At 35.7% G+C, this 26,035-nt stretch overlaps 1 protein-coding gene across 1 annotated transcript in view; it reads left to right on the forward strand.

The window, feature by feature from the left end:
• Cbp53E (Calbindin 53E) overlaps positions 1–26,035 on the forward strand; it is a 66,408-nt gene that overhangs the window by 4,155 nt on the left and 36,218 nt on the right. Inside the window, exon 2 of the mRNA XM_089100018.1 lies at positions 24,683–24,780. Coding sequence (XP_088956144.1) covers positions 24,683–24,780 — 98 coding nt within the window. The remainder of the gene's footprint in view (positions 1–24,682; positions 24,781–26,035) is intronic.

Raw genomic sequence — 26,035 nt, forward strand, 5'->3', positions numbered from 1 at the left:
CCAAAGACATCCGATCAAAATTTTGAGATAGCCATTTTGTTCAGCAGGTTGAAAGTTCTGGATATTTGGTCTTTGAGGATGACCAACCCCTACCAGCCCTCAAGGCAAGGGTTGTAAGTTACGCCCTGAGGGCATATAAGGTTTTTAAGAACCCGTTATCATATAAACTTCAAAAAGGGCTCATTCGATTGGAAGTGAAATGACTAGTACCCTTTATAATAGTCAAAAGTGATTGGAAGGCAACTAACTCCCCTTCCACGCTCACCATTTCCCCAAACTCATCCAATCAAAATTTTGAGACAACCTTTTTGTTCCGCGCAGTTTTAAAGTTCAGAAATTATACCTTGAGCAGGGCACTCTTTCCACAGTCTTCAGGGCAAGGGTTATAAGTTATGCCCTGGGGGATATAAATTGTTATTGGAATCTTTGTCGTAGAAGCTTGAAAAAAGGGCTCATTCGATTGGAAATTCAAAGGTCTACTGCCCTTTTTAATAGTCGAAAGTGATTTGAGGGCAACTAACCCCCTCTCACGCCCACCTTTTCCCCAAACACATCCAATCAAAATTCTCTGAATGGCAATTTTGTTCAGCGTAGTTGATTTCCAGATATAAATTATGTGTTTAGGAGGACACTCCCCCAGAGCCTTCAGTGCAAGGGTTGTAAGTTATGCCCTGGGGGCATATAAGGTTTTTATAGAAAGCGTTGTCGTAGAAACTTCAAAAAAGGCTCATTCGATTGGAAATTTAAAGGGCTAGTGCCCTTTTTAATAGTCGAAAGTGATTGGAGGGCAACTAACCCCCTCTCACGCCCACCTATTCCCCAAACACATCCAATCAAAATTTTAAGATAGCCTTTTTTGTTCAACGTAGTTGAAAGTTCTGGAAATTAGGTCTTTGAGGATGACAACCCCCCACAGCCCTCAGGGTAAGGGTTTATAAGTTATGCCCTTGGGGCATATAAGGTTCTTATAGACCGCATTGTCATAGAAACTTCAAAAATTGCTCATTCGATTGGAAATTGAAATGGCCAGTGCCCTTTTAAGGTAGCTAGCAACCTAGTAAGATTACATTAAATCTGGGTTGCAGTGGTATCCGAGTTGCAGCGGTAGCGCTAGCATTCAATAGTCGAAAGTGATTTGAGGTTAACTAACTATCCGCCCACCATTTCCCCAAAAACATCAATCAAAATTTTGAGATAGCCATTTTGTTCTACGCAGTTTAAAGTTCAGGAAATTATACCTTTTGATTAGGACACTCCCCCACAGTCTTCAGGACAAGGGCTATAAGTTATTTCCTGGGGCAGCATAAGTTTTTGTTGAAATCTTTGTCGTAGAAACTTGAAAAAGGGCTCATTCGATTGGGGGAATTCAAAGGGCTAGTGCCCTTGTATGCAATAGTCTCGAAAGTGATTTAAGGAGCAACCTAACCCCCCTCTCACGGCCGCCTTTTCCTTAAACACATCCAATCAAAATTTTTAGATAGATATTTCATTCAACGTAGTTGAAAGTTTTGAAGTTGGGTCTTTAGGGATGACGACCCCCTCCACCCCCGCAGCCTTCGGGGCAAGGTACGCCAGGCTATGTCCTAGGGGCATATAAAGGTTTTTATAGAAAGTGATATTGTAGAAGCTTGAGAAAGGACTCATTCGATTGGAAATTGAAAAGGGCTAGTGCCCTTTTAATAGTCGAAAGTGATTTAAGGGTAGCCCTTTCCTCTCCGCAAGCAATTCAGCTTACAGTACCACACTACAAATATTCTAAGACATCCCTCTCATCATCATCTCCCCAAAAACACTTTTCAGACATTTCTCGTTAAAAATTTTATTTTAAGTAATACATTTAGGTTTTATGCAATCGATTCGGTCCCACAGTACCACACTATAAGTACTCTAAGACCAAACACTACTGAAATATTTCAACTCTTGCATTTCAACGAAAGAAATTCAAATGAACTTTGAAAAATCAAGAGAATGCAACTGTGACAAGGTAAACCATAAGCAAACACTGCTGAAATATTCCAACTCTTGCTTTTCAACGAAAGAAATTCAAAATGAGCTTTGAAAAATCACGAAAATGTAACTGTTATAAGGTAAACCATAACCAAACACCACTGAAATATTACAACTCTTGCATTTCAACGAAATAAATTCTAAATGAACTTTGAAAAATCAAGAAAATGGAACTGAGACAGGGTAAACCATAACCAAACACTACTGAAATATTCCAACTCTTGCATTTCAAAGAAAGAAATTAAAAATGAACTTTGAAAATTCAAGAAAATGTAACAGTTACAAGTTACAAAATAAGAACACACTAATTAACGCGAAAAAATCTTTAATTAAAATTAACTATATTATAAATTAGATATGAAAAATAATGAAAATTTAAATTTTACAAGGTCAAACATCAGCAAACACTACAGGAAAATTCCAACTATTGAATTGAAATTAAAGACCATCAAAATTAACTTTGAAAATTAATGAAAATGTAACTGTGACAAGGTAAACCACTAACAAACACTACTGAAATATTCCAACTATTGCATTTCAACGAAATAAATTCAAAATGAACTTTGAAAAATCAAGAAAATTTAACTGTGGCAAGGTAAACCACAACCAAACACTTCTGAAATGTTCCACCTCTTGCATTTCAACTAAATAAATTAAAATTAAATTTGAAATATAGAGATAATTTAACTTTGACAAGGTAAAACACAATCTAACACTACTGAAATAGTCAAACTCTTGCTTTTAAAATAAAGAAAATAAAAATTAAATATTAAAAATCAAGAAAATTTAACTTTGACAAGGTAAACCACAACCAAACACTACTGAAATATTCCAACTCTTGCATTTAAAAGAAAGGAATTCAAAATGAACTTTGAAAAATCAATAAAATGTAACTGTGACAAGGTAAACCACAACCAAACTCTACTTAAATATTCAAACTCTTGAATTTAAACTAAATAAATTCAAATGAACTTTGAAAAATCAATAAAATGTAACTGTTACAAGGTAACCCACAACCAAACACTACTGAAATATTCCAACTCTTGCTTTTCAACGAAAGAAATTCAAAATGAACTTTGAAAAATCAAGAAAATGTAAATGTGACAATGGAAACCACACCCAAACACTTCTGAAATATTCCAACTATTGCATTTCAACGAAAGAAATTCAAATGAACTTTGAAAAATAAAGAAAATGTAACTTTGACAAGGTAAACCATAAGCAAACACTACTGAAATATTACAACTCTTGCTTTTCAACGAAAGAAATTCAAAAATGAACTTTCAAAAATCAAGAAAATGTAAATGTGCCAAGGTAAACCACCAACCAAACACTAGTGAAATATTCCAACTCTTGCATTTCAACGAAAGAAATTCAAAATGAACTTTGAAAATTCAAGAAATTGTAACTTTGACAAGGTAAACCACAACCAAACACTACTGAAATATTCCAACTCTTGCATTTCATCGAAAGAAATTCAAAATGAACTTTGAAAAATCAAGAAAATGTAACTGTGACAATGTAAATCACAACCAAACGCTACTGAAATAGTCCAACTCTTGCATTTCAATGAAAGAAATTCAAAATGAACTTTGAAAAATCATGAAAATGTAACTGTGACAAGGTAAACCATAACCAAACACTACTGAAATAGTCCAACTCTTGCACTTCAACTAAATAAATTCAAAATCAACTTTTAAAAATCAGGAAAATGTAACTGTGACAAGGTAAATCAGAACCAAACACGACTGAAATAGTCCAACTCTTGCACTTCAATGAAATAAATTCAAAATGAGCCTTGAAAAATCAGGAAAATGTAACTGTGACAAAGTAAACCATAACCAAACACTACTGAAATATTCCAACTCTTGCATTTCAACGAAAGAAATTCAATTGAACTTTGAAAAGTCAAGAAAATGTAACTGTGACAAGGTAAACCATAAGCAAACACTACTGAAATATTCCAACTCTTGCTTTTCAACGAAAGAAATTCAAAATGAGCTTTGAAAAATCATGAAAATCTAACTGTGACAAGGTAAACCACAACCAAACACTACTGAAATATTCCAACTCTTGCATTTCAAAGAAAGAAATTCAAAATGAAATTTGAAAAATCAATAAATTGTAACTTTGACACGGTAAAACACGACAAAACACAACTCAAAAATTCCAACAATTGAATGACAATGAATTAAATAAAAAATGTAATTTGAAAAATAAATAAATTTTAAATTTTACAATTTAAACAAAAACCAACATCTTAATAAATATTCAAAAAATTTAATTTAATATAATTAATTTAAAATGAACTTTGAAAAATCAAGAAAATGTAACTGTGACAAGGTAAACCCAAACCAAACACTACTGAAATATTCCAACTCTTGCTTTTCAACGAAAGAAATTCTAAATGAAATTTGAAAAATCAATAAAATGTAACTTTGACAATTTAAAACACAAAAAAACTATACTTAAATATTCCAAATATTTAATTTAAAAGAAATTAATTCAAATTTAACTTTTAAAAATAAATAAACTTTGAATGCGACAATTTAAAACACCCCCAAACGCTACTGAAATAGTCAAACTCGTCCTTTTCAACAAAAGAAATTCAAAATGAGATATTAACCATCAAGGAAATGTAATTCTGACTAGGTAAACCCCGACCAAAAACACCTTAAATATTCCAGCTCTAGCATTTCAACAAAAGAAATTCAAAATGATCTTTGAAAAATCAAGAAAATGTACCTGTGACAAGGTAACCCACAACCAAACACTACTGAAATAGTCCAACTCGTGCATTTCAACTAAAGAAATTCAAAATGAACTTTGAAAAATCTAGAAAATGTAACTGTGTCATGTTAATCTACAACCAAACACTAATGAAATATTCCAACTCTTAAATTTAAAAGAAAGCAATTCAAAATGAAATTTGAAATATAAAAAAAATGTAAATCTGTTAAGTTCAAACACAACAAAACACTGCTGAAATAGTCCAACTCTTGCATTTCAACGAAAGAAATTCAAAAACAACTTTGAAAAATCAGGAAAATGTAACTGTGACAAGGTAAACCACATCAAAACACTACTGAAATATTCCAACTCTTGCATTTCAACGAAAGAAGTTCAAAATGAACTTTGAAAAATCATGAAAATGTAACTGTGACAAGGTAAACCATAACCAAACACCACTGAAATATTCCAACTCTTGCATTTCAACGAAAGAAATTCAAAATGAACTTTGAAAAATCAGGAAAATGTAACTGTGACAAGGTAAAACATAACCAAACACTACTGAAATATTCCAACTCTTGCATTTCAATGAAAGAAATTCTAAATGATCTTTGAAAAATCAAGAAAATGTAACTGTGACAAGGTAAACCATAACCAAACACTACTGAAATATTCCAACTCTTGCATTTCAACAAAAGAAATTCAAAATCAACTTTGAAAAATCATGAGAATGTAACTTTGACAAGGTAAACCACGACCAAACACTACTGAAATATTCCAACTCTTGCATTTCAATTAACGAAATTCAAAATGAACTTTGAAAAATCATGAAAATGTAACTGTGACAAGGTAAACCACAACCAAACACTACTGAAATATTCCAACTCTTGCATTTCAATGAAAGAAATTCAAATGAACTTTGAAAAATCATGAAAAATGTAACTGTGACAAGGTAAACCACAAACAAACACTACTGAAATATTCCAACTCTTGCATTTCAACAAAGGAAATTCAAAATAAACTTTGAAAAATCAAGAAAATGTAACTTTTACAAGGTAAACCACAACCGAACTGTACTGAAATAGTCCAACTCTTGCATTTCAACAAAAGAAATTCAAATGAACTTTGGAAAATCAAGAAAATGTAACTGTGACAATGTAAACCACAAACAAACACTACTGAAATATTCCAACTATTGCATTTCAACGAAAGAAATTCAAAATGAACTTTGAAAAATCAAGAAAATTTAACTGTGACAAGGTAAACCACAACCAAACACTACTGAAATAGTCCAACTCTTGCATTTCAACAAAGGAAATTCAAAATGAGCTTTGAAAAATCAAGAAAATGTAACTTTGACAAGGTAAACCACAACCAAACACTACTGAAATATTCCAACTCTTGCATTTCAACAAAGGAAATTCAAAATGAGCGTTGAAAAATCAAGAAAATGTAACTTTGACAAGGTAAACCACAACCGAACGCTACTGAAATATTCCAACTCTTGCATTTCAACGAAAGAAATTCAAAATGAACTTTGAAAAATCAAGAAAATGTAACTGTGACAAGGTAAACCATGACCAAACTCTACTGAAATATTCCAACTCTTGCATTTCAACGAAAGAAATTCAAAATGAACTTTGAAAAATCTAGAAAATGTAACTGTGACAAGGTAAACCACAACCAAACACTACTGAAATATTCCAACTCTTGCATTTCAATGAAAGAAATTCAAAATGAACTTTGAAAAATCAAGAAATTGTAACTGTGACAAGGTAAACCACAACCGAACGCTACTGAAATATTCTAACTCTTGCATTTCAACGAAAGAAATTCAAAATGAACTTTAAAAAATCAAGAAAATGTAACTGTGACAAGGTAAACCACAACAACACACAACGGGGCTGGGCGTGGGAGTCCGGAGATGGCTTTTGGGGGTCGGGGGGGGCCTTTGGGGCGCCAGGGGACCGGTGGATGGCCTTTGGGGCACCGGAGGCCCTTTGGGAGCCCGGGGGACCTTTGAGGACCATGGGAGGGCCTTTGGGACCCCGTTGGTCCGTTGGGAGCTCGATGGGCCTTTGGGGACCGGAGGAGGACCTTTGGGGCACAGGGAGGGCCGTTGGGGACCGGAGGAGGCCCTTTGGGGCCCTTGGTTGGCCTTTGGGGGTCTGGGTGGGCCTTTGGGGGCGCCGATGGCCCTTTGGGAGCTGGGGGGGCTTTGAGGCCCGGGGGGCTTCCTTCGGGGTTGGGGTAGGAGGATCGGAACCCTTTGGGGTTGGGTTAGAGGACCTCACAACACTGTTCAAATGAAACTTGTGTATTATAACGACCACACTCAAAACCTCCTCCAAAATCTCTTCAAAAATCTTCTTTTAAAATGTCTCTATCTGTTTCGCCGAAATAGTTCCATAACCTGTCTAAAACGGTTTCGGCCAAATAATCACTAAACGTAAATTCAGCGTGTTCCTTTGTTATTGGCATCTCTGTGCTAACGCATTTCAAATTAATAGGAAACCTTCTCGCGCGCTAAAACAATTCATCGCTAAGATGTTTCTTGCCTAATTGTTTCCATGGCCTTTGGTTATTAATATCCTTTGGAGTTCGACCAAAAGAGTTGTTCCCGAGGCAAAGACATTAATGATATGGATCTATTCCTGGAGAAATGTTTCTAGGCGGAAATTTTTAAAGTCTGACAGATGATGTCATTGATTGATTGATCTGTCAAGAAGGGGAAATTAATGTGTTGTTTCTAAGGTGAATTATTGATTCACGATAAGTGAATTGAGGTCGACTGCACAGGTGTTCCAAGGTCGATGTTGTTGTAAGTGCATGCTCTCAGCGAATGTCAAGGTCGATGTTGTTGTTGTTGACACACTTTGATTACGCAATCAAGTTCTCGGAAATCCACTTCCCCTTCAATTACGCAATCAATTTCTCGGAAATTCACTTCCCCTCGATTACGCAATCAAGTTCTCGGAAATTCACTTCCCCATCGATTACGCAATCAAGTTCTCGGAAATTCACTTCCCCTTCGATTACGCAATCAAGTTCTCGGAAATTCACTTCCCCTTCGATTACGCAATCAATAACATTGCTCCCGTTAGAATTCAATGCGCATGTGCAACCTTCGTCCCGGAGCTATTACACATAGAAACATCAAATAAATCGACCTTGGAAAAAGAGGTCATTGACCCCATTAACCACGTGTTCTCCCTAATGACTCTATGTCCATATATGGTGTACTGACACTATTCTATGCCCATATATGGTGTGGGTACGGGAGATATTATGGCCATTCTACTCTCATATTTGGATGGGTATTTTCTAAGAATTGTTCCATCGCTGTTTTATTCACTATTCCTGTTATCTTATCTTTTATTTCTTCCGGGTCTTCTAATATTGTATAGTTCTCTATCTCTAGCCATTTTAAACACATATCTTTCAATTTGTACCCGTGTTCTTTATAAGTTTCGTTGTCTCGTTTTCTTTCGCTTCTAAGCCTTCTTTGAAAGTGCTCGGGGAAACGTTGAAATTTTTCAAAAATGGCTTGTTTTAGTCTTTCAAAATCTTTTGAGCATTCCATTGGTAATGCTTTATATGCAATTTGTGCTTTGTAGTTAAGGAGGGGCTGTATTCTTGTCACCCAATTTTCTCTCGGCAACCCGCTTAATTCCGCCGTTTTTTCAAAATTTTATATGTATAAATGTATATCTTCATTTTCTTTCATTGGTTGAAGGTTTACTGCCTGCATTATCTCTATTGTAGACGATTTCTGAGGCTCTTGGTAATTTCTCCCTGCAATCATTTCCATTGTGTATTTTCTTTCCTCTCTGTCTGCCTCCTCCTTTCTTTCTCTGGCTATTCTATCTCTTTCTCTTTGTTCTCTATCTTCTTCCTCTTTTCGTATTCTGTCTAATCTTTCCTTCTCTATGAAATTTAAAAGTTGTTGTGTCATATCTATTTGAGTGCTTTTTCTTGAGCATTTGCTGGAAATTGAACTTCTACTACTCCTGCTACTTGGCCTACTCTGAATCTCACCGTCATTATATTCTCTTAATTCATTTTCTGAGTCTACCCGTTGTATAATATTTTCTTCTCTCCGCAACTCCCCTACTTTTTGTACCTTCTCTGAAGGGTGAGTTTGTTTTGTTATACCCGTTCTTTGATGTAATGATTTTTCCTCATTTATTATCGCCACTGTTTCTTTTGTTCGGGTTTCTCTATCTGCTAATAATTCTTTCTGCATTTGTCTTAGACTTTTCTCTTCTTCTCTGGTTCGTACCGGGGATCGCTCTATTACTGATTTTGGTTTGAAGAAATCCTCTTCAAATATCTCAGAAATGTCTTTTTCATCTGTTGAGTGATATATGGTTCTATCTGATGGTGTTTTTCTTAGGGTATTTCCAGCGGGAGTCGCATACAATTGTGTGTTTGAATCCGATTTTTGTTTTACCGTGGTAGATCTTGTCTGAATTCTTCGTTTGTCCGCCATTATTTCAAGGTTTATTTAACGTCTTTCGTTCAAATGAAATTCCTTTTATCAATGTTTCTTTTTATCCTTTCGTGAAAAATTATTTCCTTTTAATTTGTCGATTATCTGTGGGTGGCGCAGCCTCCCTTGTCTGGGGAGATTTCTCCTGGTAGTGGGAGGGGGTAGTTCGGAGGTTATTTGGGAGGATCTTTCCATGAAGGAAGTTTTCATGGGGGAAGAGACATTGCTATGAAGGGGACGCCGGACATCCCAGCATTATTTAAAACAAGATCAGAAATTAAATATAAAAAACAAGTTTTTCAACTGCAACAGCAGCAACATCAAAACTTTAAACGAACAGAAAATATTACGTATATGATTGGGTTCAACACCTAGTCAATACCTTGCTCTTTAAGCCAAAGATTTTTTAGTACTTTCATAAGAGCTATTTATTCTAATTAACGGCCTTTGTGATTAAGAGGTCATTTTTAAAGAATTGGAACAAAATTCGAAATTTCGCTTAAAGAACAAGGTATTGACTGGGGGTGAGCCCCCTAATATACGTATTAAAATTATATGAATATAGAAGTTCGTTACGTAAGTTAATTCGTAAGTTACGTATATTTATTACTAATAAAAACGTTCGTAAATAAAATTAAACAAGTTTTGAGAAACCCATTTAACCAAATAAAAGTAAATTAATATGAAAATTGTGTTTTAATTATTCATGTACGGTGAGCCAAGATCAAAACCTGCATTTATTCAAAAACGTTCAAAAATTAAATAAAAAAAAGAAGTTTTTAACTGAAAGTAAGGACCGACATTAAAACTTAAAACGAACAGAAATTATTCCGTATATTAAAGGGGCTGTCCCCTCCTCAACGCCTCGCTCTTTACGCTAAAGTTTGACTTTCTCACAACTCTATTTTTTTTTAACAATGAAAAACTTTAGCGTAAAGAGCGAGGCGTTGAAAAGGGGACAGCCCCTTTCATATACAGAATAATTTCTGTTCGTTTTTAACGAACATTTAACGAACGTTTTTATTTTTATAAAAACTATGAATAAAAATAACACGAAAGGATAAAAATAAACAATGTTTATTTTTATCCTTTCGTGAAAAATTATTTCCTTTTAATTTGTCGATTATCTGTGGGTGGCGCAGCCTCCCTTGTCTCACAAGTTAATTATTCGTGTGATTTATTGATTATTAAATTTTATTACCTATTATTATCCGACTAGGCACAGCTCAGATAAAAATTTTCTCTTTACAATTTTTATATATGTACCCACCATAGGCTACTTTCTAGGCTACTTTCTACTTTCTACTTTCCAAATTAACCCGTCTCTTTGAAAGCGCAGAATTCTTTTATTATCAGATTTACTGATAGGACCTTAAATCGCTGCCACCACTTATTGGTGGGGGGGGAATCGCTGGCACCACTTATTGGAGGTTTAACGTGCAGGGGTCACCACTTTTAAAGGCAGAAATGGCGCAAAGAGTTGCTATGCCACTTACTGGAGGTGAAGATCCCTCGTAGGCCCCAAATTAGTGGGATTTCCGCGGTTACTCCAACGGTTCCGTATATACCAACGTGATCGGATGGTCTATGGCCACATTTAAAGCCAAAGTTTACCGATAAGATTTCTAACTAACTCTTTCAGATTCGACCTAAGCTGAAAAGTTAAAAGAGTACATAGTAAAAAAAAAAGCTTACTGTAATCACTCCACGTTGTATAAAAGAACTGAATTAAAACTCTCTTTCTCCCAGCCCGCTATCCGCGTTCTGCGGCAGGGGTTACGAGGGTGGTAAATGAATCTTTCCAGCCAATCCTAGGACTTACTAATTTACTGATCAACCTCCCTAACTGCGCAATTCTTTACCTCGTGGTCTATTAAGCACGTACGCAGTTAAGAGGACCCAAAATGGCGCAAAAAATAAAAGGAAAATTAATATTTATAACTCGGGGACGGAAAATAATTAAGGGGCCAAAAGAAAGGAATCTGGGAGGGACTTTTATCTAAACAAACTGGGACCAGGGCTCCAACAACTTAAATAATCGAAGTTTGTTTTTATTGCTTGATTTTACATTATTCAAAGTTTTTAAAAAAATTGTAAAAAATACACTTTTATTACAACTTTTGGTACTTATCTGTTAGCCAGTACACACTCGAGAATTTGGATGCACAGGTACGGGGTTGAAACGACTGAGATGCTTGGGACTTTGTTTTAAGGAGCACAGGAAAGGCAATGGGAGACCACGGAATCAAATGGGGAGGAAAAAGTCTCCTGGACGTATATTATGCTGATGATTTAAGCATCCTAGATGAAAATTTGAGCAAAATGAATGAAGTTTTAGAGGTTTTGCGAGTTCAGGGTGCTAGAATTGGTTTGGAAATTAATGTTAGGAAGACTAAGTCACTATGGCTAGGAATAAGTGAAGATGAAAAGGTGACGTTGGGTAATGAAAAGATTGATCAGGTGGGCAGCTTCACTTACCTTGGTAGTATTATTAGTAAAGATGGTGGGAGCAGTGAAAATGTTAAATATAGTATAGCCAAGGCTCAGTGTGTTTTTTCACAGTTAAAAAAAAGTCTGGAAGAATAAGAAGATAAGTCTGCAAACCAAGATTAGAATATTAGAAGCTACAGTGATGACAGTGGTCAAATATGGCTCTGAAGCATGGACGCTCCGCAAATCGGATGAAAATTTGCTAGATGTTTTCCAGAGAAATTGCTTAAGGATGGTTCTGGGTACCCGGTTGACTGACCGTATTTCAAACAATAGGCTATACGAAAAATGTGGTTCAATACTGCTCTCTCGGGCTATAATGAATGAAAGGTTGAGGTGGCTAGGACACTTTTCGCGGATGAAGAATGACAGATTGCCGAAGATCGTTCTTTTTGGTCAACCATCTAGGGCTAAATGGAAAGCAGGTGGTCCCCGTCTGGGGTGGGAGGACGTCATAAGGACAGATTTAAAGGAAATGGGAACTTCATGGGCGGGTGTAAAAAGGGAGGCTTTGAATAGATTGGGGTGGAGGAGGAGCGTGCGTAGCTGTGTTGGCCTCAGGTGGTTTGGTGCTGTGGTGAGTTTTTAGTAGTAGTAGTGGTAGTATTTGCACGTTAGGGGTGTTCGGGGGTTAAGTACAGCAGAGCTGCATGTAATATGTAACCTAACCTAACCAAATACCAACTAAACATTTATTAAAGTATAGCTACACTGTAGCTTTCTCACAGAGGTGAAGCTAATTGTCTCCGTATGCAAACAACAGTAAACCAGTTATTGTCTGATTTTATAGATCTAAATTCTTGAGTTTGTACTAACAGATAAGTACCCAATTTTTAATTTAACTTTGGCAAAGCCAATAGTTGCTCTGAATAAAAACTGATCAGGAATATCGAAATCGATATATCGATTATCAAATATCTAAAGTAAACATATCGATATATCGTTTAATCATATTATCGCTCAACACTAGGTACAACGTAATATGAAGTTGGTACCATAAAATAGTGTTGGTTTTGATCATAGATTTATAGTTTGAATAGATATCGTATAAAATGTAGTTGGTTGGGTAAGTATTATACCAAGATATTGGGTGCATCCCAGCTTTTAAAAAGAGCTGCTAAAAGCTACTAAAGCTTTTCGTTCCAGCTGAGATTGTTGCAATAGCTGGATTGCCTAAAAGTAACCTTGAATTTGCTTTTGTAATTACTTTTATTGAAGATAGTTAGCGGTTATCTTCGCCAGGGCTCTATCTAGGATATTTTTTTCAAGGGAAGGGGGTAACTTTTTCGGGCGAGAGGGAGTACACAAAAAAAACTGTAAAAAAAAACACACATCACAAATTTGTTTAAAAGTATTTTTTGTTATGTTCTTACGAGGCGGACAAAGATTTTGGCCGGGGGGGGGGGTCAAACCCCCTTGATATGGCCTTTGTCGTAGGTAAATTAAATCTAAATTATTCTGACCATTGATAATGGTATTAATTAAAAAAAAACTTTCCCAAAAATAAGTTTTTCAAAGAAAAGTAAAGGTCATTTTAAACTTAAGCTCAGGAGATACAAATACCTGTTAAAATTCAAACTCAAAACGACCAGAAATTACTATTAAAGAATAAATGAAACCCAAAACGAACAGAAATTAAAAAAACAATCATAGCAAAAAACATACAACAAGTAATAATATAAAGGAATAAAATAGATCTTAAAGCGAGTAATGCTTAGATTGAATATGAAAATCAAGCTTAAAACGAAAACAAATATTTTGCTATTAAAGTATAAATGAAACTTAAAACGAACAGAAGTTAAATAACAATCAATGCGAACAAACATACAATATATATTAATGTAAATGAATAAATAAATCTTAAAACGAGTGAAACTTAAATTGAATATGCAAATCAAGTTTGAATCGAATAAAAATAACTACAAACAAGAGTTTGGGTATCGTCTCACTGCAGAATTAATTAATTTTTGTTTGTTTTTGATTGCAAAAATTTTTGGCATGGGGGGGTGCTCACTGTCCGATTATTCTTGACTTTAAGAAACGGATCTTGAACTTTCGATATGAATCGAACGAGGCTTTTTTCAAAGTCTATACGATTACCTCTTTGATAAAAACCTTATATATGAACAATAGAAAGCTTCCATAACTTGTGAAGACCGATTGACAACAATGAATGGATTGAAAATGTAGCTCCAATAAGGGGGTTTAGATCATTTCACTTGCTGACACAAAGGGACTACGCCTGTTTAGAATTGACCTTAATAGGAATTTGTGTGCCAAAGCAATTTTGCATCTATCACAGAGTATGTATTTTAACTTTATAATTGGATAATTATAATCGATTTCCTATGTGTTCTTCCCATACAAAACCCCTTCCCATAAGTTATAAACCCCCCTTAATAAGTTATGCCCTAGGGCATTAATTACAACGAATACCCCTGGGCCCTTGTGGGCTGTGTCGACACTGGAGTTTTTTGTTATCAGAACTTTGGGCTATTTTAACAAAATGTCTATCGCTGAACAAAATGGCTATCTCAAAATTTTGATTGGTTTTGTTTGGGGGAATGATGGGCGTGGGAGGGGGGTCTAATTGCCCTCCAATCACTTTCGACTATTAAAAAGGGCACTATCCCTTCGAATTTCCAATCGAATGAGCCTTTTTTAAAGTTTCTACGACAACGCCTTCTATAAAAATCTTATATGTCCCTCGGGCATAACTTAAAACCCCGGCCCTAACAGTTGTGGGGGAGTACCCTCCTCGAAAATATACTTTATCTCTGGAAATCAACTACGCTGAACAAAAGGTCCTTCTCCAAATTTTTAGTGGATTTGCTTGGGGGAATAATTGGCGTGGGGGGGGGGCTCTAGTTGCCCTCCAATCATTTTAGACTATTAAAAAGGGCACTAGCCCTTTAATTTCCAATCTAATGAGCCTGTTTCGAAGTTTCTACGATAACGCCTTCTATAAAAACTTTGTATGCCCCCAGGGCATAACTTAAAACCTTTGTCCTGAGGGTTGGGGGGAGTGTCATCCTCAAAAATACATTTTCTATGTGGTAATCAACTACGCTGAACAATATGGCTATCTCAAAATTTTCATTGGATGTGGTTGGGGGAATGATGGGCGGGGGGGGGCAGTGGCCCTCCAATCATTTTAGACTATTAGAAAGGGCACTAGAACTCTCTATTTTCAATTGAATGAGCCTCCTTTGAAGTTTCTACGACGACCCCTTCCGTATGAAGTACCCCTGGGGAAAAAATCAATAAATAATAATAATAAAACATTGGAGCCGTATGGCCTTTACTATAGGCAACGCTAAAGCGTTGCCACTGATAAGACGGAAGTATATTGAAGATATTGTTAGAGTGAAAGAGACAGGGATACTTTAGACTTTTGGAAATTACGCCCTTATATGCTACATTAACCATTAGTTGCTTCACAACCGTTCTCGGTAGATGTAACTTCTTTAGTTAACGGCACAACGTAAATCGTCAGTCTGGTATCATAAGGACGTATCTCCATAATTGTAAATTTTCAGAAGAGTAGAAAAAAAAACCGCAATGACAATTTTTTGGAATACTGCGATGCGCATTGTCAAGTAGCAACTGAAGCTATTGCTTTGACGCTTTGGGAAGCCTCCCAAAGCGCGCGCTTTGATGTTTCCTACTTCCGAACCAAATGTTCGCAACTGCAGAGTACCTATGCCAGCGTTTTCGAAACTGGGAGGCGCGCCTCCCCAGGGAGGAACGGACTAGATGAAAGGGGAGGCGCCAACAGTAGCCAGGATTGACATAGACTTCAATGAAATAAAAACTACGCAGTCACACGAAATATCTAAACTCTTTCGCGATTGACAGGATTTAGAGGATCAGGTAAAACAAAAGGTAGGTTTGCCATCCCAAGGTAAAAGCAGCAATAGTTTATAGATTCTGCTGGATGCTCCGTGCAGGGACGATCAATTAGATGATTGTTAGAAACAATGTTTACGATCAATTAGTTTTTCAGATATGGACTACAGAATTTATCTTAATACTAGAAAAAGCAACTGAATTAGCTAAGACAGTATGTTTAATTGCATATTTCTGACGTGTTCAGTGTTTCTACTATGTCGGGTTTTTTCGACATTGTCAGATTTTCGGCCCTATTGTTGGAAAAAAAATTGTGTCAGACGTCGGAAATTTGTCGGATATTCAGTAAAAAATAGATATTTGCCCGATTTTTAATTACTCTAGGTTTTTTTTCTTCTTTTTATGCTGGAGAAGGAAAAAAGCGTATCACTAGCTTAAGAAATGCGAACATTTTTAAAAATTTGTACATGTATCTTTGCTGCCACTGCTGCTCATTTGGGATCTAATCTTAGGAAAGTAGACTTTTTGCCATTATAAGATTAGAAAAGAAAAATCAAATTGCTATTGTCAGCAAAGCAGAGGAGAGCTAGGCTGCTATGGCCAATCACAAGTTCAAAATGTTGAAAAATGTGGAAAAATAAGAAAGTAATTTGGGTCGTGAGATGGAAAAAAAGATAGTAGAGGGATGGCGGAATATACTGCTTTTTGATCTATCAAATGTGATTCTTGTGATCAGATGTCTGTGATTCTTGGTGTCACGTGGCTTCAATAAAAACATCAAATGGTACTCAAAGACTATGTAGCATAATCGGCATTGTCCAGTACCTTCTGACTTTACCTTTTTCGTATGTTGTTGTGGAGCGGTTCTTTTCAACCTTGAAAGATGTTAAAACAGATCATAGACACACTCAAAAGTTTGACCCTTGCCTCAATTGTGCAGGCCAAGTCTGGCACGAAAAGAAAGAGACATGTGTCCCATGATTTAGAAGTAGATGCCCCCCTCTTAAAACTAATCAAAATTGTAAAAAGCCAACACGACAGCAGAGGAGTGCGTTCAGTGTAGTAGAAAAGTGCAGTTAAAAAAGAAAAAAAATATTATGAAAGTTTTTTTGCATTTGAGGAAAAAAAGGATTTTAAACAATTTTTTTAAAAATATATGATATGAAAAAGAATAAAAGTGATTTTGAATAAGGTGCGATTTTTTTTTAATGGTAAAGATATATGTTACCATTGATGGAGGATGAGCTGTAGGACAGACAATATAAAATCTTGTCTCGTGAAAAACAAATTTCTATGCGACAGCATATTGTCAGAATTTTTGGTTGGAGTCTGAAATTCGTCGGGTTTTGGACCAGTGGGGGGCCAGAAAAATGTCGGATTTTCTGGGGTTGGGGGTCGGAATTTTCAGACTTTTTAAACAGACCGGTCGGCAAACTGGAAGGAACAAAATGGAAGCACTGGATGTGTTAAGGAGAATATTATAACTGACAATATATCTTTTTGTAAGCTCATTCCTGTCAAAGCCAAGTTCAGTGATATTTAATATTATTGACAATTTTTTAATCAGAAAGACATACTTTGGAAAAATTGCGTTTGGCTTTGTACAGGCGGTGCAAAGTCAACGTCAGGACAAAAAACTGGCCTTCCAGCACTAATTAAAATGAAAACACTTGATGGTGTCTGGACACATTGCTTGCTCCACAGAGCAGTTTTAGTATGAGAAAATCTAATTGAGGAGCTTAAAGACGTTTATACTAAAGTAACAACAGCTATAAACGTAACTAAGTAACTAAGATTTTGTTTTATGATATTTCATTCTTACTAAATTAAATATAAAAAAAAGCAATTTTTTTTAACTGAAAGTAAGGAGCAACATTAAAACTTAAAACGAACAGAAATTATTCCGTATATGAAAAGGGCTGTCCCCTCCTCAACGCCTCGCTCAAACTTTAGCGTAAAGAGCGAGGCGTTGAGGACGGGACAGCCCCTTTTATATACAGAATAATTTGTTTTAAGTTTTAATGTTGCTCCTTACTTTCAGTTAAAAAAGCTTGTTTTTTTTTATTTAATTAATTTAGTATGAATGAAATATCATAAAACAAAATCTTAGTTAATACGAGATTTGATAAGTGTATTATGTGATGAATGCTTAAATTTTGGCGAAGTAAGAAAAGGTGGGGGAACAGGTTTTTGTTGTTTAAAAAAAAATAGAGTTGTGGGAAAGTCAAACTTTAACGTAAAGAGCGGGGCGTTGAGGAGGAAACAGCCCCTTTCATATACGGAATAATTTCTGTTCGTTTTAAGTTTTAATGTCGCTCCTTACTTTCAGTTAAAAAAACTTACTTTCAGTCAGTTTATTTTTATTTAATTTCTGAACATTTTTGAATTAATACAGGTTTTGAATTTGGCTCACAGTACACGAATAATTAAAACGAAATTTGCATATTAATTTTACTTTTATTTGGTTAAATGGCTTTCTCGAAACTTGTTGAATTTTATTTACGAACGTTTATATTAGTAATAAATATGCGTAACTTACGAATTAAATCACGTATCGAACTTCTATATTCATATATTTTTAATACGTATATTAGGGGGTTTGCCCCCTAGTCAATACCTTGCTCTTTAAGCAAAAGTTCGAATTTTGTTCCTATTCTTTAAAAATGATCGCTTAATCACAAAGGCCGTTAATTAGAATAAAAAGCTCTTATGAAAGTAATATGAAATGTTTGGCTTAAAGAGCGAGGTATTGACTAGGGGGTGAACCCAATCATATACGTAATATTTTCTGTTCGTTTTAAGTTTTGATGTTGCTCCTTACTTTCAGTTGAAAAACTTTTTTCTTTATATTTAATTTTAAAAAAAACAAGTTTTTTTAACTGAAAGTAAGGAACGACGTTAAAACTTAAAACGAACAGAAATTATTCCGTATATGAGAGGGGCTGACCCCTCCTCAACGCCTCGCTCTTTACGCTAAAGTTTTTATTGTTTAACAAAAATAGAGTTGTGAGAGAGTCAAACTTTAGCGTAAAGAGCGAGGCGTTGAGGAGGGGACAGCCCCTCTCATATACGGAATAATTTCTGTTCGTTTTAAGTTTCAACGTCGTTCCTTACTTTCAGTTAAAAAAACTTTTTTTCAATTTTTGAAAGTTTTTGAATTAACGCAGGTTTTGATTTTGGCTCACCGTACATGAATAATCAAAACAAAATTTGCGTATTAATTTTACTTTTGTTTCGTTAAATGGCTTTCTCGAAAGTTGTTTATTTTTATTTACGAACGTTTTTATTAGTAATAAATATACGTAACTTACGAATTAACTTACGTAAAGAACTTCTATATTCATAGATTTTTAATACGTATATTAAGGGGTTCGCCCCTAGTCAATACCTTGCCCTTTAAGCTAAAGTTCGGATTTTGTCCATATTCTTTAAAAATGACCCCTTAATCACAACAGCCGTTAATTAGAATAAATAGCCCTTATGAAATTACTAAAAAATCTTTAGCTTAAAGAGCGTGGTATTGACTAGGAGGCGAATCCAATCATATACGTAATATTTTATGTTCGTTTTAAGTTTTGATGTTGCTCCTTACTTGCAGTTGAAAAACTTTTTTTATTTATTTAATTTCTGATCTTTTTCTTTAATAATGATGGGAATTCCGGCACCCCCTTCATAGCAATGTCCCTTCCCCCATGAAAACTTCCTTCATGGAAAGATCCTCTCATATAGCCCTCGACACACCCCCCCCACCTACCAGAAAAGATCCCCCCTGAAAAAGTCTGTATACTTCCCAATAACCAATACTATATGTTAACATTGGGTAAAGTTCATAATTTTCAGCCCTCCTCCCGGGGACTTCGGGGGACTAAGTCATCCTAAAAGACATAGTTATCATATTTTCGACCATGCTGAACAAAATGGCTATCTCAAAATTTTGATCGGGTGACTTTAGGAAAAAATGAGCGTGGGAGGGGGCCTAGTTGCCCTCCATTTTTTTGGTCATCTAAAAATGGCACTAGAACTTTTTATATCCATTCCAATGAGCCCTCTTACGATATTCTAGGACCACTGGGTCGATACGATCACCCCTGGGGAAAAGAAAAAAAAACAAATAAACACGCATCCGTGATCTTTCTTCTGGCAAAAAATGCAAAATTCCACATTTTTGTTGATAGGTGCTTGAAACTTCTACAGTAGGGTTCTTATATACGCTGAATATGATGATGTGATTTTCATTAAGGTTCTATGACTTTTAGGGGGTCTTTCCCCATTTTTTCTAAAATCAGCCAAATTTTCTCAGGCGCTTAACTTTTGATGGGTATAAGTAAACTTGATGAAACTTATATATTTGAAATCAGCATTAAAATCTGATTCTTTTGATGTATCTATTAGTATCAAAATTCCGTTTTTTAGACTTTCGGTTACCATTGAGCCGGGTCGCTCCTTACTTACAGTTCGTTACCACGGACTGTTTGATTACTGATTTTTTTTTTAAATAATGCTGGGGAGTCCGGTGCCCCCTTCATAGCAATGTCCATTCCCCCATGAAAACTTCCTTCATGGAAAAATCCTCCCACATAACCCGCGACCCACCCCCTCCCCCCACTACCAGATAAAATTCCCCCTGAAAACGTCTGTATTCTTCCCAATAACCATTGTTATATGTTAACATTGGGTAAAGTTCATAACTTTCAGCCCTCCCCCCGAGGGATTCGGGGGATTAAGTCATCCTAAAAGACATAGTTATCACATTTTCGACCATACTAAACAAAATGGCTCTCTCAAAATTTTGATCGGGTGACTTAGGGAAAGAAATGAGTGTGGGAGGGGGCCTTGTTGCCGTCCATGTTTTTTGGTCACTTAAAAAAGGCACTAGAACTTTTAATTTCCGTTTCAATGAGCCCTCCAACGATATTATAGGACGACTGGGTCAATACGATCACCCCTGGGAAAAAGAAAAAAAAACAAATAAACAAATAAACACGCATCCATGATCTTTCTTCTGGCAAAAAATGGAAAATTGCACATTTTTGTTGATAGGAGCTTGAAACCTCTACACTAGGGTTCTCTGATACGTTTAATATGATGGTGTGGTTTTCATTAAGGTTCTATAACTTTTAGGGGGTCTTTTCCCATTTTTTCAAAAATAAGCCAAATTTTCTCAGGCGCGTAACTTTTGATGGGTAAAATTACTTGATGAAACTTATATATTTGAAATCACAATTAAAATCTGATTCTTTTGATGTATCTATTGGTATCAAAATTTTGTTTTTTAGACTTTCGGTTACCATTGAGCCGGGTCGCTCCTTACTTACAGTTCGTTACCACGAACTGTTTGATATAATACAATTTCATGCTCAGATAAAATTACGAGACTTTGTGTCCTGATTCTGGGGGAAGTTAACCAGATGATAAAATACATGGAAAATTTTATATACCAGCACATAGGAGTAATGATATAGAACAGTGGTGGATCCAGGGGCGCGTGCCCCCCCCCCCCTCCCTAGCGTCGTCTAAAGTAATGTAATTTACTTAATCAACCCAAATTTTCGTTAATTAAACTTGCTCCTAACGGAAGTTTATTGGATCAACCTATTTTGTCCCCCCCTAATTTTTTTTTTCCGATCAACCTATTTTGCACCCCCTCCCCCTAAGAAAAATCCTGGATCCGCCCCTGATATAGAATAGTATATAGATATAATGATATAGATTATTACTGCAGTTCTGTTAACAATATTTGGTGGGGATAGAATAAATGCAAATATCTCATATCAGTCCCAAACATTTCGGTATTGAAATCCTAAAGGAAACCTGAGAAATGATTCTTTTTTTGCTAGATAGAATAACATTCAAGATTACAATATACTTGATTCGGCTCATTGTATTTTTTTTCACTTGCTGGTTGCCTGGGTGAACTTGACTAACTTGAGACGAGAAGTGAAAGAAAAAAAACTCCAGACAGACACATTCTTGACTCCAGATTTCAAGAACAGATCCCAAGGGCGTATCCGGGATTTTAGCTCGGGGAAAGGGTGGGGCATTATTTTTTTTTTTTTTGGGGGGGGGGGTGAAAAAACTTAATACAGAACTTTCGTTTGTATGCATTTTTGCTACGTTTTAACTTGTCGGACAAAAAATTTGGGGGGAGGGGGTTCAAACTTGGAACCCCTCACCCTTGAAAAAATACAAAATGTTGTTTAGCAGCCTAAATATGCATTTTTTTTTTTTCAAATTAGAAGCAAAGGTTCCATAATAACATTGTGTTAGTTTCCTCTATTTCTGTATATATATATATATATATATATATATATATATATATATATATATATATATATATATATATATATATATATATATATATTATGTTTAAGAGGTAATTACTTGGCAAAAAAAAAAAAAAAAAAAAAAAAAAAAAAAAAAAAAAAAAAACTGTCGTCCTAATCCAGCAATTGAGACAAATGTGCATTTGAACGAGGCTCTCACCTTACACATCCATCCAACTACCTAGGACCAAACAGTATACCCAAACCATCAACCAAATAGAAAAGTCCAAATCCATGCAAAGTTGTCATCAATAAATGTAAGTCGTTGTAAAATTACCAGCAAAAGCACCTTAAATCTATCAAAATATTTCCAAGTAAAACCTTCCATTCAGGGCTCATCAGAAGAATACCACCGGCCTTAACGGGTTTCGAGGCTTTACATTCTTTACCCAGCACGGTGGCGCCTCTACCATAAGATCTATATGGTAACCCTATGTCAGGTCAAACCTGTGAAATACATGCATACTAGTCAAGCTAATAAAAATTACATACAAAAAGTGTTTCAATGTTTCCATAATCAAATCCCAGAGGTCACTGAAACAGACCATTCTGGAACAAATGAAGACATTTCCAGATGTATCTTTTATTGGTATCTGGAACCAATTACCAATTTAAAGATCCTCAAGCTTGTTTGAAACCCCTAGAAACTCAACCTGCGAGATATTATATTAAAATATCATTCAGTATGTCTTTATAATTTTTTGTATATTTACTTAAGAGTTCATGATACATGAAACTGAATTTTTTGAATTGCCAACTAATTTTTTTGGTAGAAAAACCTCTTAAGATCAGTTTTTCGCTCAGCTTTTTACATCTATTTATAAAATCTGCGTAATTACTGCATATTTTTGCATACCTAAATAATTGGGAATAATAAGCCGAATAAGTAATATTTGAATGTATATTACTTTCAAGATTTGGAAAATTAATTACTTCAAAATTAAAATCATCTGTTTTATTATATAATTTAAAAACTAATTTATTATTATTTGAAATATTAATATTTAAATCTAAGAAATGGTCGGAGTGTCCCATCCCATAGCTAGGCTCAAGAATTAACTCTTGTGGATAAATATTTTTTGAAATCTCAATAAACTATATATAGAAGTAACTAGGTTACTTCTCCTAAATTTACCTCTCCTCTTGTGTACTCCAAGTATGGGATTTTTATTTATGGACATCTAAAACTGGACTGAAAACATCTTTTTGGAAACCTTATTTCTAACACCCTTACTCGTTAACTAATTTTTCGTAGCTCTTGTTTTATCTGAAACCATCAATATTTGGATAAGAAATAGACGTATTCAATGTCTGTATGGGAATTCTTCTTTTTCTTTTTTTGCCAAATCTTGAAGGAGCACTGTTTCGAAACTGGACGTTTGTAATTGCAATTAGAAGACAAAGTTTCTTTCTCTCTCTTTTTCCAACAAAGAAACGAGAAAAAGATTCTCGTTATTGCCACCTTCTTGTAGCAATTTAGAAATAAGATATCTTTTTCCTTGTTAACCAAACCACAATTTCTCCAAATATTGTGTCCTTCATATGATTCAGTGTCTCTGAATTGTGACATTTGCTATCAAGTAATATGAACGAATTTCGTTACCACTTGTAAATGTCCCTCTCATAGAACAACTTTTACCTTAGATTTTTTGTTGAAAAATTGCTTGAAGACATTGATTGGCATGTTCATTGTGATATGCATTTCAATTAGCAACAGAAAAAATTGACGAGTGTTAAAGCAACATGCATTAAATTAGAACACAAAATAAGGCTACTGAAGGAAAATTTTTATTTGGGAAGACGGCTTTCAAGGCAATGAAAAACTGTATTCCTATAGCAATGTGATCGGATTTTATTTGGGGGCATACCATTTCGGGGGGATAGGCCTAGTGCTTACTTACTACTTTAAGTTGGTACTGGTTAAGAAAGCGGTAAGCGTGCGACAATTGCATTGAAGATCAGATAGGATAATAACCGGGTAGTCTCCAATGGATAGTGATTGAACAAAGTTTTTTTGAACTTTAGTTTTTTGGGGTTTAGGGGGAACTAAAGGTACCTAGGTTGGGCTAGGTTAGGTTACGTATTTAATATATGCTATGCTTCACCCCCCCCCCCTACCCCCTATTGTGCAAATATATAGCCCAATTTTGTTCATAAACTATTTTATTTTCATCCTATTTTGTTTTATTTCACTAGCATTAACAAAACTTCAGTTATCGCGCGCTTACCGATTTCTTAACCAGCACCTTTTAGTTAAACCCAAACAAAAGCTTCGCAGCTCTTTATGGCATTAGGAAATTGCAGACTTTTGCATTTCATTCGGTCCAGTCTAGGGTCAAGGGGGTAAATGTTTCAGCCTGAAAGGGTCTGTAGCCTTTTTGTCTCAACGCATCAGCTGGTTTGATGTCACATTTGATGATGCTCATTAAAGATCTTTCTTACATCTACACCTTTTTTTTTCACCTTCGGAGTGGTTTGCAACTAAGTGACATTGAAACAAAAGAGATATCAGGTCTGGCAGTGGCAAAGCCTAACAGGAGAGACGGCTGCGGTAAATGATGGATAACAGGTCAAAATTGTTTCTTCAGCGTTGTCTTATTATATTGCTTGGGACGGATGCATAGATTCATTCCGAGAACATGACTCCTGCGTATGTGGTCGAACAAGCTCAGAGTTGAAGTTTCAGATATTTTTTATTGGCCATGTTCCGCCTTTGCACAGGAGGACGGATGAAAAAGTGGATTCACAGACTCAGCTTTTTGCTTTGTTACTGATCTGTCTCCTTTTTCAGAGCAATTTACACATCTGGGAAAACAACACGGAGGCTGCTGATATGCGGGCACTAATTCAATCACTGCTTCCACAGTTAGTGCCTATGATAAAACCAAGGTATTTAAATTTCTTGACATGCTCAACCTGTCAGTGAATCAATACCAGAGATGGGTAGAATTCATCGTTATTCATCGCTCTCATCTTTTTATCCTAAATTCAGTTCAATTGGAGAGGCTGCTGCAGATACTTTCTATATCATACTCGGGTTTTTAGTGAAGAACTACCTAGCAACAAAACATCATCCACTTACTCCAAATCGATGACGTTAAAATTAAGGTTCATGTTAATTCCAACGAAGTCTTGCATGTCTTTTCTCAAGATCCAACCGGTGTGATGTTGAAAAGAACTGGGGATATGATACAACTTTGTCTCATACAAAAGTCAATATCAAACCAAGACAAGATATCCCCACCGATTTTGACGCTGGTCTGTGTATGATTGTGGTAGGGCTAGATTGAGAAAGCGATTTTGGGTGGGTTTCATCTTCCTGAATTGCCACCCAATTCTACAGTGGAAAACCTTGTCAAATGCTGTAATGAAGCCGATGAAGACTGCTGTTAGTGTTTGCTGGTCTTTAGCCCTATGTTTGAGAATCTGCCTTATTGTAAAGAGCTGATCAATGCATCTTATGCATGCTCTGAATCCAGCTTGATTGTGTTGGGTTGTGTTGGGTAGCGAAGAATTTAGCTGCTATACCAAGGAGGGCTATGCCACGGTAGTTCTTATGTTCAATTATTTTATTCATCTGGATTACATGGATGATAGTTTGAGTGTTGTCATTCCAAAGGAAATGCTTCTGGCGTCCACATTGTACTGAAAACCAACTGATTTTTTAGAGGTAGGCTTAGGGCTGCTTGTAAATTTCTGCTGGGATCGATCTAACCCCTAGGGCTATGTGATTCTTGAGTTTCTTAAAGGCTGCTGGGATCTCTTACAAAGTTGGTGTCCAACATCATCTTTATCATAGGGGCAATGCTGACTAATATCATCATCCGTAGTGGGTCATTTAGGAGATCTGCAGTTATTTGTGGAAACATTGTTTATGTTCTGTTCTGAGAATCTGAGAGATGTATGGCCTTTTCCGTATCTTTTGCGATTTCATCCCAATATCTCAGGTGGTCTAGGTGGGCTGGTTTATGGTACTGTCTTGTGAGGTCCTTGCATGCACTTGGGTCCTTTTGCTGTCCAGTTGCTGCATCCTCGACACTAGTTTGATGGTCTCTCTGGAGATCAATTTTCGCGTATCCATTTTTCTTACTCTAAGGATCATCTTGGCAGCCTTTTTCTCTTATTTTAATTTATTATTCTCTAT

This window comes from Artemia sp. Qi Xiang Cuo, chromosome 14 (assembly GCF_049724085.1).
Source record: "Artemia sp. Qi Xiang Cuo chromosome 14, ASM4972408v1, whole genome shotgun sequence".
Taxonomy (NCBI): Eukaryota; Metazoa; Arthropoda; class Branchiopoda; order Anostraca; family Artemiidae; genus Artemia; species Artemia sp. Qi Xiang Cuo.